The sequence below is a fragment of the Oncorhynchus nerka genome, linkage group LG27 (genome assembly GCF_034236695.1).
Source record: "Oncorhynchus nerka isolate Pitt River linkage group LG27, Oner_Uvic_2.0, whole genome shotgun sequence".
In the NCBI taxonomy this organism is placed as follows: domain Eukaryota; kingdom Metazoa; phylum Chordata; class Actinopteri; order Salmoniformes; family Salmonidae; genus Oncorhynchus; species Oncorhynchus nerka.
This window is the reverse complement of record NC_088422.1, coordinates 9,547,377-9,560,236: the sequence shown is the minus strand read 5'-3', so window position 1 is coordinate 9,560,236 and position 12,860 is coordinate 9,547,377. Positions and strand designations below refer to the sequence as shown.

General features: G+C 45.2%; 1 protein-coding gene across 1 annotated transcript; it reads left to right on the top strand.

The window, feature by feature from the left end:
* The first annotated feature begins 619 nt into the window (after positions 1-619).
* On the top strand, positions 620-5,445 carry tor4ab (torsin family 4, member Ab). Its single transcript, XM_029637094.2, has 3 exons — positions 620-791; positions 2,967-3,404; positions 3,842-5,445. Exons 2-3 carry the CDS (start codon positions 2,967-2,969, stop codon positions 4,661-4,663), a joined length of 1,260 nt encoding a protein of 419 aa, XP_029492954.1. The 5' UTR covers positions 620-791; the 3' UTR covers positions 4,664-5,445.
* The last annotated feature ends 7,415 nt before the right edge of the window (positions 5,446-12,860 follow it).

Sequence of the window (12,860 nt, the reverse complement as noted above, 5' to 3'; positions counted from 1 at the left end):
GTGCTAATTGTGTATAGCACACAAATCTGGCCTGTGTGGGAGTAAACTAGTTGGGAGTGAAAGTACCTGTCATTATTTGATCTTAGTGAATCACATGACTGTGAGGCGTGGCTTGGAAGCAGAGACCTATGGTGGACTTTGTTCGGAGGGAGCCATCCCCAAGACAGAGACACAATCATTACTCAATCTCTTACACACACACACACACACACACACACACACACACACACACACACACACAGAGAGACAGACATCATTACTCAATCTCTTAGACACACACACACACACACACACAAAGAAACAGACATCATTACTCAATCTCTTAGACTCTCACACACACACAGACAGACAGACAGACAGACAGACAGACAGACAGACAGACAGACAGACAGACAGACAGACAGACAGACAGACAGACAGACAGACAGACAGACAGACAGACAGACAGACAGACAGACAGTTTCCTTTTCATAATGATCCATTTGGAAATTATTATGTAGGCAATGAGTAGTGCATGTTGGTTTTTTTTTTAACTGTCAGGGACCAATGGTTTGGTCACTGGAAAAGAAGAGGCTTGGATGAGAGAGGAGGGGAAGAACGAGCAGAGGGGGAGGAGTGAGAGCAGGGGTGGGGGAACGAGCACGTCTCACTGGACACAGGTGCAGCCTGTGCGTGTGTTACTGTTTCGGACGAGCGCATTTGTGTTTGCCCTCCTCATTCACAATCTGCGGGTCAAGACTTTTGCCCTGTTCGGTGGTCACCACGGTAAGACGAACACCACGGTCACCACGGTAAGACGAACACCAACAGCCCTTCTCATCCTTCCCTCCTCTCTTCATACATGTAATCTATCTTTCACTCTCTTTTTTTACTCCTTCCATCGCGTTCCCTCTTTCTACAATTTGTTTTTTTAATGTTAGTATCCCTTTCTGCATCTCTTTCCATCAAGCTTAAGATTTAACAATGAAATATTTATATCTCTATTTTTGTCTTATCGACATGTCTCGCTCTATTTTTGTCTTATCGACATGTCTCTTTTGTCTTATCGACATGTCTCGCTCTATTTTTGTCTTATCGACATGTCTCGCTCTATTTTTGTCTTATCGACATGTCTTTTGTCTTATCGACATGTCTCGCTCTATTTTTGTCTTATCGACATGTCTCGCTCTATTTTTGTCTTATCGACATGTCTCTTTTGTCTTATCGACATGTCTCGCTCTATTTTTGTCTTATCGACATGTCTCGCTCTATTTTTGTCTTATCGACATGTCTCGCTCTATTTTTGTCTTATCGACATGTCTCGCTCTATTTTTGTCTTATCGACATGTCTTTTTTTGTCTTATCGACATGTCTCGCTCTATTTTTGTCTTATCGACATGTCTCGCTCTATTTTTGTCTTATTGACATGTCTCGCTCTATTTTTGTCTTATCGACATGTCTCGCTCTATTTTTGTCTTATCGACATGTCTCGCTCTATTTTTGTCTTATCGACATGTCTCGCTCTATTTTTGTCTTATCGACATGTCTCGCTCTATTTTTGTCTTATCGACATGTCTCGCTCTATTTTTGTCTTATCGACATGTCTCGCTCTATTTTTGTCTTATTGACATGTCTCGCTCTATTTTTGTCTTATTGACATGTCTCGCTCTATTTTTGTCTTATCGACATGTCTCGCTCTATTTTCCCCCTGTCTCTCTTCCTCCATTTGATGACTAATAGTTACATACTTAGACGGTTCTGTATCGCGTGTAAAACATTAAACCTCAAGGTTGCATTCCTTTCTGGGGAACACGCAGACATTATCCCATCCATCCATCGACACATGCTATTCTTCATGTATTTTTCAAACTTTACACCCAGATTAAAGCATGGGACATTTCACAGACATTTCACTTCCTCTTTGTGCGACCCAGTCCAATGCAAAGTTATTCCTCCATAAATAGCACTATGCAAAAGGCTTATGGTCTCATTTTCCAACTGGGATCATGTTCCTTGTTCATCTGACCAAACTCTTCGATTGCAAAGGAGAATGTTTTCAATAAAGTATTGGAGTTATTTTGGGGTCATGAGGTCAACATTCTCTGCACCAGGTAACAGGTAGTTCACCGATTTAAGAACTTGACTTTGTTGTGGGGGTCAAAGTGTTGGTCTGCGAGATTTAAAGAATCTGTAAACACTTGTCTTTACCTTGAGGAGTCTGAGAAGACACACAAAAAACATCCTCTATAAATACACAGACACCCTCATGTGCTAAAACCAAATCTTAATGATTAATGACCTAAATTACTCCTGTTTTTGTTAACCAAAATCATCCAAACCTCAGGAGTCACGCAAATCCTGCCTCCTCACTTCGTTAAGAGGGATTCATAGACACACAACTAATATCTAACATACACTAATAATAGGTGTATATTTTAAGTTCAAAATATTGCACTGAATGAGAGATAATAGCCACAAGTGCAAAGTGTATCTGTCATTGAGCAGACACTATGAACTAATGAACTAACACAGAGTGTGAAGCATATTCACCTTCAGATAAACTTTGCTTCTTACACGTTGAATGTCCTTTGTGTGAACATAGCGGCTTACTGGACCCCCAGGAAGAGTAGTTGCTGCCTTGGCTAATGGGGATCCTTAATAAATACCACATCGTGCTGTGGGGATCCTTAATAAATACCACATCGTGCTGTGGGGATCCTTAATAAATACCACATCGTGCTGTGGGGATCCTTAATAAATACCACATCTTGCTGTGGGGATCCTTAATAAATACCACATCTTGCTGTGGGGATCCTTAATAAATACCACATCGTGCTGTGGGGATCCTTAATAAATACCACATCGTGTCGTGGGGATCCTTAATAAATACCACATCGTGCTGTGGGGATCCTTAATAAATACCACATCGTGCTGTGTCCACACTGTTGTCCCTCTGTCCTATACATCTCTGTCTTGTTGTTGGACAGATGGGAGATAAGGAGGACAGCTCAGGGAGCTTCTCAGAGGAGGCCAAGACAGAGGAGCAGAAGGCCAAGCTCATCCACCCAAGGCCGTCGCTGATATCCCCTGAACTGAAAGCCATGATCCGCATCAGGACCAAGTACCAGGCTCTGAAGAGACGTCGTCTAGACTCAGCCACTGGGCTCTTTGCCTCAGGTAGATCCTCCACGGGCCCCGACCCCAGCTTACCCACCGACCCAGGTAGACCCTCCATGGGCCCCGGCCCACCCACCGCCCCAGAGATCTTCACCTCCGATGTCAAGCAGGCCACCCACAGGAGGAGGAAGAGGAAAGGGTCTCGTGTGCTCTTCCCTAACAACTGTTGCAAGGCTGTCCCCAGTGACAAGGACCGGAGCCGGGCCAAACCTTTCTTTGTCCTCTTCGGTATCATCGTATCCCTTCAGGTCAACTCTAAACTTGTCTCTTTACTATGTTTTCCACTCCTGTTTTCCACTGTAACTCAGTCGCTAGTTACCCAACTACAGATATCATTATCCCTTAGGCTTAATGTACAGGCACAGCCACATGATTTGCCTAGTGCTGTATATCCCACGGTTGCCATCATAGCAATAGGATACATTGCTTTTTTTTTTTCTCTCTTCTTTTTGTTACCACTAATGGTGTTGAATTACACTCAAAACAGCCGGAAGGGCTTTTGAAAATGCCAATTATGCTTCAGTTTCATTGTGGATGAGGATACAGCTGAGTTTTTTTCCAGTTATGTGATTTGAAAAACATGTTCCACTGCTCATCTGTCCTCCTACTAAATGGCATTGAACAGAATAAACAGAATGGAATGTTAGTCCAGTCAATAACACTTTACTTTCCCGTCCTCTCGCAGGTTTACAATGCCATCGAGAACCTGGATGACCATGTGGCACCGTATGACCTGGAAGGCCTGGACAAGACGCTGCGCAGGGAAGTGTTTGGCCAGCAAGGGGCGATAGACGAGCTGATGGAGCACCTCCAGGGCTACCTGTCCACCTACGCTCACTCCCAGCCCCTGGCCCTGGCCCTGCACGGCCCCAGCGGCGTGGGCAAGAGCCACCTGGGCCGCCTGCTGGTCCGCCACTTCCGCTCGGTGCTGGGAGAAGACCTGGTGGTGCAGTACTTCACCCTACACCACTGCCCCGTAGCAGGTGATGTGGGCCAGTGCGCCCGAGAGTTGTCCCTCTGGGTGGAGGAGATAGTGGAGCATGCCGAGGCTCAGGAGAAGATCCCTGTCTTTGTGCTAGACGAGGTGGAGTTGATGCCGGCTCCTTTGCTGGACCTGCTGCAAGGCCTGCTTCAGCCCAACCAGACCAACGAGCGTCTGAACGTCATCTATGTCCTCCTCAGTAGTCTGGGGCAGGAGGAGATCACCAGACACATACTGCAGAATGTCTCCTGCACTGCGAAGCCAGCCAGAGCTCTTCTGCGGCATACCTTGGCAGAGCATCACCCTCTGTGGGCAGAGGCTGGGTTGGATATCGTGTCCCTGACGCTTCTTGAAAAAAGCCATGTGATGGAGTGTTTGCTGGAGGAAATGACGCAAGAGGGGTTTTACCCCGACCACGGTCACATCGAGCGGCTGGCGGAGGAACTGTCCTATTTCACCACCATGGGTCACCAGTACTCACAAAATGGCTGCAAACAAGTGGTGGCCAGAGTCAACCTTTTGTGAGAACATCCACAGAGTGACAATAAACACGGTGTCTGATAGACAGTTGGCCAAAACCACTTAAATCTCATTTGTACAACTTCATTCCTTCCTTACTTACCTGCTACTCTGTGAAAGAGTGTCACGGTTTTCTCTGTTTGCCCACTCTACCCAAGCATCTGTTTGTGGTTGGATGGCATAACTACCATTTGTTTAAGCTGGCATCCCGTGGATGTCACCTTGGAGGTTCAGCATGCTAGTCTAGTGTAGAAGCTGGTCTCCAGTTCACCTCAGCGGTTGTTCTGGTCCCTCTGCATGATGTTCCAGCTCTGGGTACAGCTGCTCTTTTACTGTGTAGCTTAATGAAAACATCAGGGTGGAGAAGAGTCTCATCTGTTCTGAAGAAAAAACTCTCCTTTGATTACTAAATGGCCTTGAGACAAACGCCAGCGAGCCAGACTGAGGCAGTCAGGCAAAGAGAAGAGCCTAATGACGTTGAACTCCATGAACTTGTTTGTGCTCATTAAGACCAGGCGTCGCGACATTGTTCCAAAACTCTAGGAGCAACTATCTTTTTGTTTTTACTTTTCAAAACCACATGCGCGTCTAGGCACGTCCTTCTATCCACCATATCCAATAATACCCAGATAGATATTGTTTTCTACCATTGAGCTCTCATGAAATCCTACCATCTTGAACGATCTTGGGTTCAAAGCATTCGAACCATATGACATTGTATGCCCTATTCCGTGTGCACTCTTCTTGAAAAATAAACCAAAGGTTTACCAATTGTAGTTGAATATTGATGGTTTGCACTGTGTCTCCTTTTAGAGTTAGTGAACTATGAGAACAGGGTCCTACTAATGTGATTATGTATATCTATAAAGCACTTTTTGGGTCTCAAAAACAAAAGTGAACTGCTTGAACTTCAAAAGTGCTCCCCTGGTGTTCATCTCTTCAAAAATATAGTGACAAGGACACACACAGACAGACAGACAGGCAGGCAGACAGAAAGACAGACAGACAGACGGACAGACGGACGGACGGACGGACGGGCGGGCGGGCGGGCAGACAGACAGCCAGACAGACAGACAGACAGACAGGCAGACAGACAGACAGACAGACAGACAGACAGACAGACAGACAGACAGACAGACAGACGGGCTTAACAGAAAGACAGACAGATGGGCAGTGGAGGTGGATTGGTTTAACAGACAGACAGACAGACAGACAGACAGACAGACAGACAGACATAGGAGATGGATCGCTTGACAGACAGACAGACAGACAGACAGACAGACAGACAGACAGACAGACAGACATAGGAGATGGATCGCTTGACAGACAGACAGACAGACAGACAGACAGTAGAGATAGATCGGCTTGCCTGCCTGCCTGCCTGCCTGCCTGCCTGCCTGCCTGCCTGCCTACCTGACAGACAGACAGACAGACAGACAGACAGACAGACAGAGGAGATAGATCGCTTGACAGACAGACAGACAGACAGACAGACAGACAGACAGACAGTAGAGATAGATCGGCTTGCCTGACAGACAGACAGACAGACAGACAGACAGACAGACAGACAGACAGAGGAGATGGATCGCTTGCCAGACAGACAGACAGACAGACAGACACAGACAGACAGACAGACAGACAGACAGAGGAGATGGATCGCTTGCCAGACAGACAGACAGACAGACGGGCTTAACAGAAAGACAGACAGATGGGCAGTGGAGGTGGATTGGTTTAACAGACAGACAGACAGACAGACAGACAGACAGACAGACAGACAGAGGAGATAGATCGCTTGCCAGACAGACAGACATACAGACAGTCAGACAGACAGACAGACAGACAGTAGAGATAGATCGGCTTGCCTGACAGACAGACAGACAGGCAGACAGACAGACAGACAGACAGAGATGGATCGCTTGCCAGACAGACAGACAGACAGACAGACAGACAGACAGACAGACAGACAGACAGACAGACAGACAGAGGAGATGGATCGCTTGCCAGACAGACAGACATACAGACAGTCAGACAGACAGACAGACGGGCAGTGGAGGTGGATTGGTTTAACAGACAGACAGACAGACAGACAGACAGACAGACAGACAGACAGTAGAGATAGATCGGCTTGCCTGACAGACAGACAGACAGACAGACAGACAGACAGACAGACAGACAGACAGACAGAGGAGATAGATCGCTTGACAGACAGACAGACAGACAGACAGACAGACAGACAGTAGAGATAGATCGGCTTGCCTGACAGACAGACAGACAGACAGACAGACAGACAGACAGACAGACAGACAGACAGACAGACAGACAGAGGAGATGGATCGCTTGCCAGACAGACAGACAGACAGACAGACAGACAGACAGACAGACAGACAGACAGAGGAGATGGATCGCTTGCCACAGACAGACAGACAGACAGACGGGCTTAACAGAAAGACAGACAGATGGGCAGTGGAGGTGGATTGGTTTAACAGACAGACAGACAGACAGACAGACAGACAGACAGACAGAGGAGATAGATCGCTTGCCAGACAGACAGACATACAGACAGTCAGACAGACAGACAGACAGACAGTAGAGATAGATCGGCTTGCCTGACAGACAGACAGACAGGCAGACAGACAGACAGACAGACAGAGATGGATCGCTTGCCAGACAGACAGACAGACAGACAGACAGACAGACAGACAGACAGACAGACAGACAGACAGACAGACAGACAGACAGAGGAGATGGATCGCTTGCCAGACAGACAGACATACAGACAGTCAGACAGACAGACAGACGGGCAGTGGAGGTGGATTGGTTTAACAGACAGACAGACAGACAGACAGACAGACAGACAGTAGAGATAGATCGGCTTGCCTGACAGACAGACAGACAGACAGACAGACAGAGGAGATGGATCGCTTGCCAGACAGACAGACAGACAGACAGACAGACAGACAGACAGACAGACAGACAGACAGACAGACAGTGGAGATGGCTTACCTTAGCTTGACACGGACGTATGGACAGACGAGACGAGATGGCTTACCTTAGCAACAGTCATCGAAATTGTTAAAAGGTTTTAAAAACAATTCTATTTGGACAACGAATGACGATACTCCAATCATTTAGAATTGTTATAATCCATTAAATATTGACTGAATTACATAAAACATTTATTAAGTGGCACGGACAAATAATAAATTGAGTTCAGGAATTTTGGTGCGAATTCAAGTATTTCATTTATTGTCAAATTTCACTTTTTTTTCCTTATAAAGCACTAATATATACATTCTTATTGTAGCAGGTATTTTTTAAATATTTTGTGTTAAAACAAAGACAATTATATGTGTCTCATTTGAATAAATATGAATAAATTAGCATAAAGGGGTGCAGACCTGCAACAGACCTGCAACCACCCAACACTTGCTTTGTCTACCCTACATGCACTCACCTGCCCTGTCTAGACTGCCTAATTAATGACTGTGTGTCAATAGCAGGATACCCTTGGAATAAAAATCAACAGCTTGGGCTCTAGATTACACCTCTATACATACATTACATTGTTTTCCAGATCAGACATAATATCACTGTAATCAGTGTTCAGATTTTGGAAATTGCTTTCATTTCACCGTCTCATTTGTAAACTGTTCAGCTTTATTAAATTATAACTTTTTTTCAATTCCACAAAAAAAATATATACACCCATCAAAATAAAGGTAACCTTCTCTTTTGTTTTGTGATGTAAGTGTCCAGACAATGTGTTAAATCTTTCCTATAGATTCAATGGAAAGACAATATAATTCACAGAGCCCATTTCAGCCAATACCTGGTTGTGTTTGACAGGCCAAACATTGGTGGTAATGTTAATAACGGGGGGAACTACAGGCACAAGCAAGAGTATGAAAGAGTCGCAGGAGTAAAATGAATGCAATCAAATCCAGCGAGATTTGCGTGACAAGTGGAATTTGCACCCCTCAGACCTCCGCCTTATCTCAGTTCACTGGTCACGATGGCAACACCCATCCGTAGCACACGCTCCAGCAGGTGTATCTCACTGATCATCCCTAAAGCCAACACCTCATTTGGCCGCCTTTCGTTCCAGTACTCTGCTGCCTGTGACTGGAACGAACTGCAAAAATCGCTGAAGTTGGAGACTTTTATCTCCCTCACCAACTTCAAACATCAGCTATCCGAGCAGCTAACCGATCGCTGCAGCTGTACATAGTCTATTGGTAAATAGCCCACCCATTTTCACCTACCTCATCCCCATACTGTTTTTATACTGTTTTTTTTATTTTTTATTTACTTTTCTGCTCTTTTGCACACCAATATCTCTACCTGTACATGACCATCTGATCATTTATCACCCCAGTGTTAATCTGCAAAATTGTATTATTCGCCTACCTCCTCATGCCTTTTGCACACATTGTATGTAGACTGCCCATTTTTTTTTTCTACTGTGTTATTGACTTGTTAATTGTTTACTCCATGTGTAACTCTGTGTTGTCTGTTCACACTGCTATGCTTTATCTTGGCCAGGTCGCAGTTGCAAATGAGAACTTGTTCTCAACTAGCCTACCTGGTTAAATAAAGGTGAAATAAAAAAAATAAAAAATAAAAAGAGAAATAGATAGCTGTAAGAGACAGATCCTCGGGTGGGAGGGTCATTCGCGTTGCTACTTGACTTGCCTGATGATTTGATTGCGTGCAGTGAACCAGAGCAGACAGTGGGAACACCTTAGTATCAAACAGGGAAAGAAACATTCCTTAAATCTTTCTGATTTTGTGGTTTTCTCAGCCGGGCTGATAAAGGTGAAGAGTACACCACTATTATCACAACATCACACTCAGTGGAGGTTCTAGCTTGTATGGCTCCCTGGGCGAACCCTCCCTTTAGCACTTCATCATTCTGCACTAACTGGCATTTTTATTCAGACAATTGGAGCAACACAAATAAATAATCATAACATTTAAAACTATATTAATATCAAAATACACACAAAAATAAGACTCATATATGTCAGAAAGAAGTAACAAAGTCAATTAAAAAACAAATCCGTGGTGATTTGGCACTCGAGCATCAATACATTACCCTTCCCCCAACACTGTCAACCAAGAGTCAAGCCTAAACCAATTAACCTTGCTGGTGTGCAGACTGGTTTATATTATTCTTAACGAGTTCACACAAACCAGAAAAAAATGCAACAATATGTCTGTGAAACTATATATTCACAGTATTATGGATGAATTGTGGTTTATTTGGTAGCATTTAGTAGTGTGACTGATTTTACTAATTGCATTAGTACTGTACAAAGTCAGAGGTGCTCTATTTGATAGATTCCCCCGCTCCCCCTACCTCGGGCTTCCAGTGGGGAGACCTGAGTTTAACCTACCTCCGCCCCCCTACCTCGGGCCTCCAGTGTGGAGACCTGAGTTTAACCTACCTCCGCCCCCCTACCTCGGGCCTCCAGTGTGGAGACCTGAGTTTAACCTACCTCCGCCCCCCTACCTCGGGCCTCCAGTGTGGAGACCTGAGTTTAACCTACCTCCGCCCCCCTACCTCGGGCCTCCAGTGTGGAGACCTGAGTTTAACCTACCTCCGCCCCCTACCTCGGGCCTCCAGTGTGGAGACCTGAGTTTAACCTACCTCCGCCCCTACCTCGGGCCTCCAGTGTGGAGACCTGAGTTTAACCTACCTCCGCCCCCTACCTCGGGCCTCCAGTGTGGAGACCTGAGTTTAACCTACCTCCGCCCCCTACCTCGGGCCTCCAGTGTGGAGACCTGAGTTTAACCTACCTCCGCCCCCTACCTCGGGCCTCCAGTGTGGAGACCTGAGTTTAACCTACCTCCGCCCCCTACCTCGGGCTTCCAGTGGGGAGACCTGAGTTTAACCTACCTCCGCCTCCCTACCTCGGGCCTCCAGTGTGGAGACCTGAGTTTAACCTACCTCCGCCCCCCTACATCGGGCCTCCAGTGTGGAGACCTGAGTTTAACCTACCTCCGCCCCCTACCTCGGGCCTCCAGTGTGGAGACCTGAGTTTAACCTACCTCCGCCCCCCTACCTCGGGCCTCCAGTGTGGAGACCTGAGTTTAACCTACCTCCGCCCCCCTACCTCGGGCTTCCAGTGGGGAGACCTGAGTTTAACCTACCTCCGCCTCCCTACCTCGGGCCTCCAGTGTGGAGACCTGAGTTTAACCTACCTCCGCCCCCCTACATCGGGCCTCCAGTGTGGAGACCCTTTCTGAGACGCAGAGTTCCCACCATGGTTCCCACCATGAAGCATGGAAGAGGAAGTGTGATGGTGTGGGGGTAATTTGCCGGTTACTCTGTCTGTGACTTATTAAAAAATTAACCAGCATGGCAACCACAGCATTCTGCAGCAATACTTCATCCCATCTGGTTTGCACTTAATGGGACTATCATTTGTTTTTCAACAGGACAATGACAAAACACACCTCCAGGCTGTGTAATGGCTATTTGACCAAGAAAGAGAAGGATGGAGTGCTGCATCTGATGACCTGGCCTCCACAATCACCCGACCTCAACACAATTGAGGTTGTTTGGGATGAGTTGGACCGCAGAGTGAAGGAAAAGCAGCCAACAAGTGCTCAGCACATGTGGGAACTCCTTCAAGACTATTGAAAAAGCATTCCAGGTGAAGCTGGTTGAGAGAATGCCAAGAGTGTGTAAAGCTGTCATCAAGGGAAAAGGTGGCTTCTTTGAAGAATATAAAATATATTTGAATTTCTTTAACACTTTTTTTGGTTTCTACATGATTCCATTTGAGTTATTTCATAGTTTTAATGTCTTCACAATTTTTCTACAATGTAGAAAATAGTACAAATAAAGAAAAAACGTTGAGTGGGTGTGTCCAAACGTTTGACTGGGACTGTACATATTTCAGTTGCAAATGTTTTTTTTGCAAATCTTTTTGCATTTTTTTTAGAAATTATTGTTGTAGTCAAATGGAGGCAACTCAGCCATAAGTCTCCACACTATGTTACCACAGTATCTTCCATTTCCAGTCCATGTGTAATGATTGAAGTACAAACAGAGAGTAAAATAGAGGAAATGGGGAAAACCTGAACATTTCAATGGACAAAATTATAAGGGCTGGGGTTCTGAGAGCCTAAAAATGGAACCCAGAGTAGTTCCCTAGCAACTTCAGTTGGTATGGCAATAGATCAGTTATCTTAAGAGGGTGGCTGCGGGGATAGAGCACCCCCCAAAACAAACAAAACAAAGCAAGTGTAAATAGGCCAGACCACAAATGTTAACAACATGTAAACATCCTGCCTTCCAAGAGCAAACATCTACAGTTCAGGACCTTTATTTTCCTAATGCTTTCCTACTTGATGTCCTACTTGATTTTCTACTTGTTTTTCCAAATTCATTGTTCCTTTAATAAAGGGGTCAATCAGAATGATTGAAGAAATCACGATGTATGAATCTTCTTCATACAAGTATAATTATTATTATTATTATTTGACCGTGCTGGTCATCTATGAACAGTTGAACGTCTTGGCCATGTTCTGTTATAATCTCCACCCGGCACAGCCAGAAGAGGACTAGCCACCCCTCAGAGCCTGGTTCCTCTCTAGGTTTCTTTCCTAGGTTCTGGCCTTTCTAGGTTTTTTTTCCCTAGACTGAGTTTCTGTACAGCACTTTGTGACATCAGCTGATGTAAGAAGGGCTTTATAAATACATTTGATTGACTGATTATAAAACGTAAAACATCTTATTAATTATAACAGCTTCTTATCACATAAGTTATATCAACCTCTGAGTCACCTCACCATTGGAATGCAGGTTAGGGTGTTTTTGCCTGTCTAAATATAGTTTAGGCGGGTTACCTGGCTGCAGGAGAACAGGCTACGCCCATTGTTCAACTACTTAAATACATTCTGTGGAAGACTATCAAGAGGAAAGGCACTAAGTGCAGAAAGAGATGAAGAGGGAGTCAGAGACATAAGGTGAAATACAAGGAGGTTTAACTGAAATGTATAGAGATAATAATATAATCAACTTAGTCAAACTTCAGAGAAACGGGGTAAAACACAGTTTTACTTGAGAGATTGATTGATTTTATTGCCGGAGAAAAAACAAGCGAGAGAGAGAGGACAGGAGGAGCAAAATCCGACAGAAGAGAAGAAGAGACCAACTCTACAAGAGAGACCCGCTCTCGCTTCACAATGTGTG

What these genes read in the sequence shown, in the direction of transcription:
- tor4ab (XM_029637094.2), top strand. Translation starts at nt 2,967, where the DNA reads ATGGGAGATAAGGAGGACAGCTCAGGGAGCTTCTCAGAGGAGGCCAAG. An exon ending in GTATCATCGTATCCCTTCAG is followed by an intron (nt 3,405 to 3,841) that starts GTCAACTCTAAA and finishes GTCCTCTCGCAG; the next exon opens with GTTTACAATGCCATCGAGAA.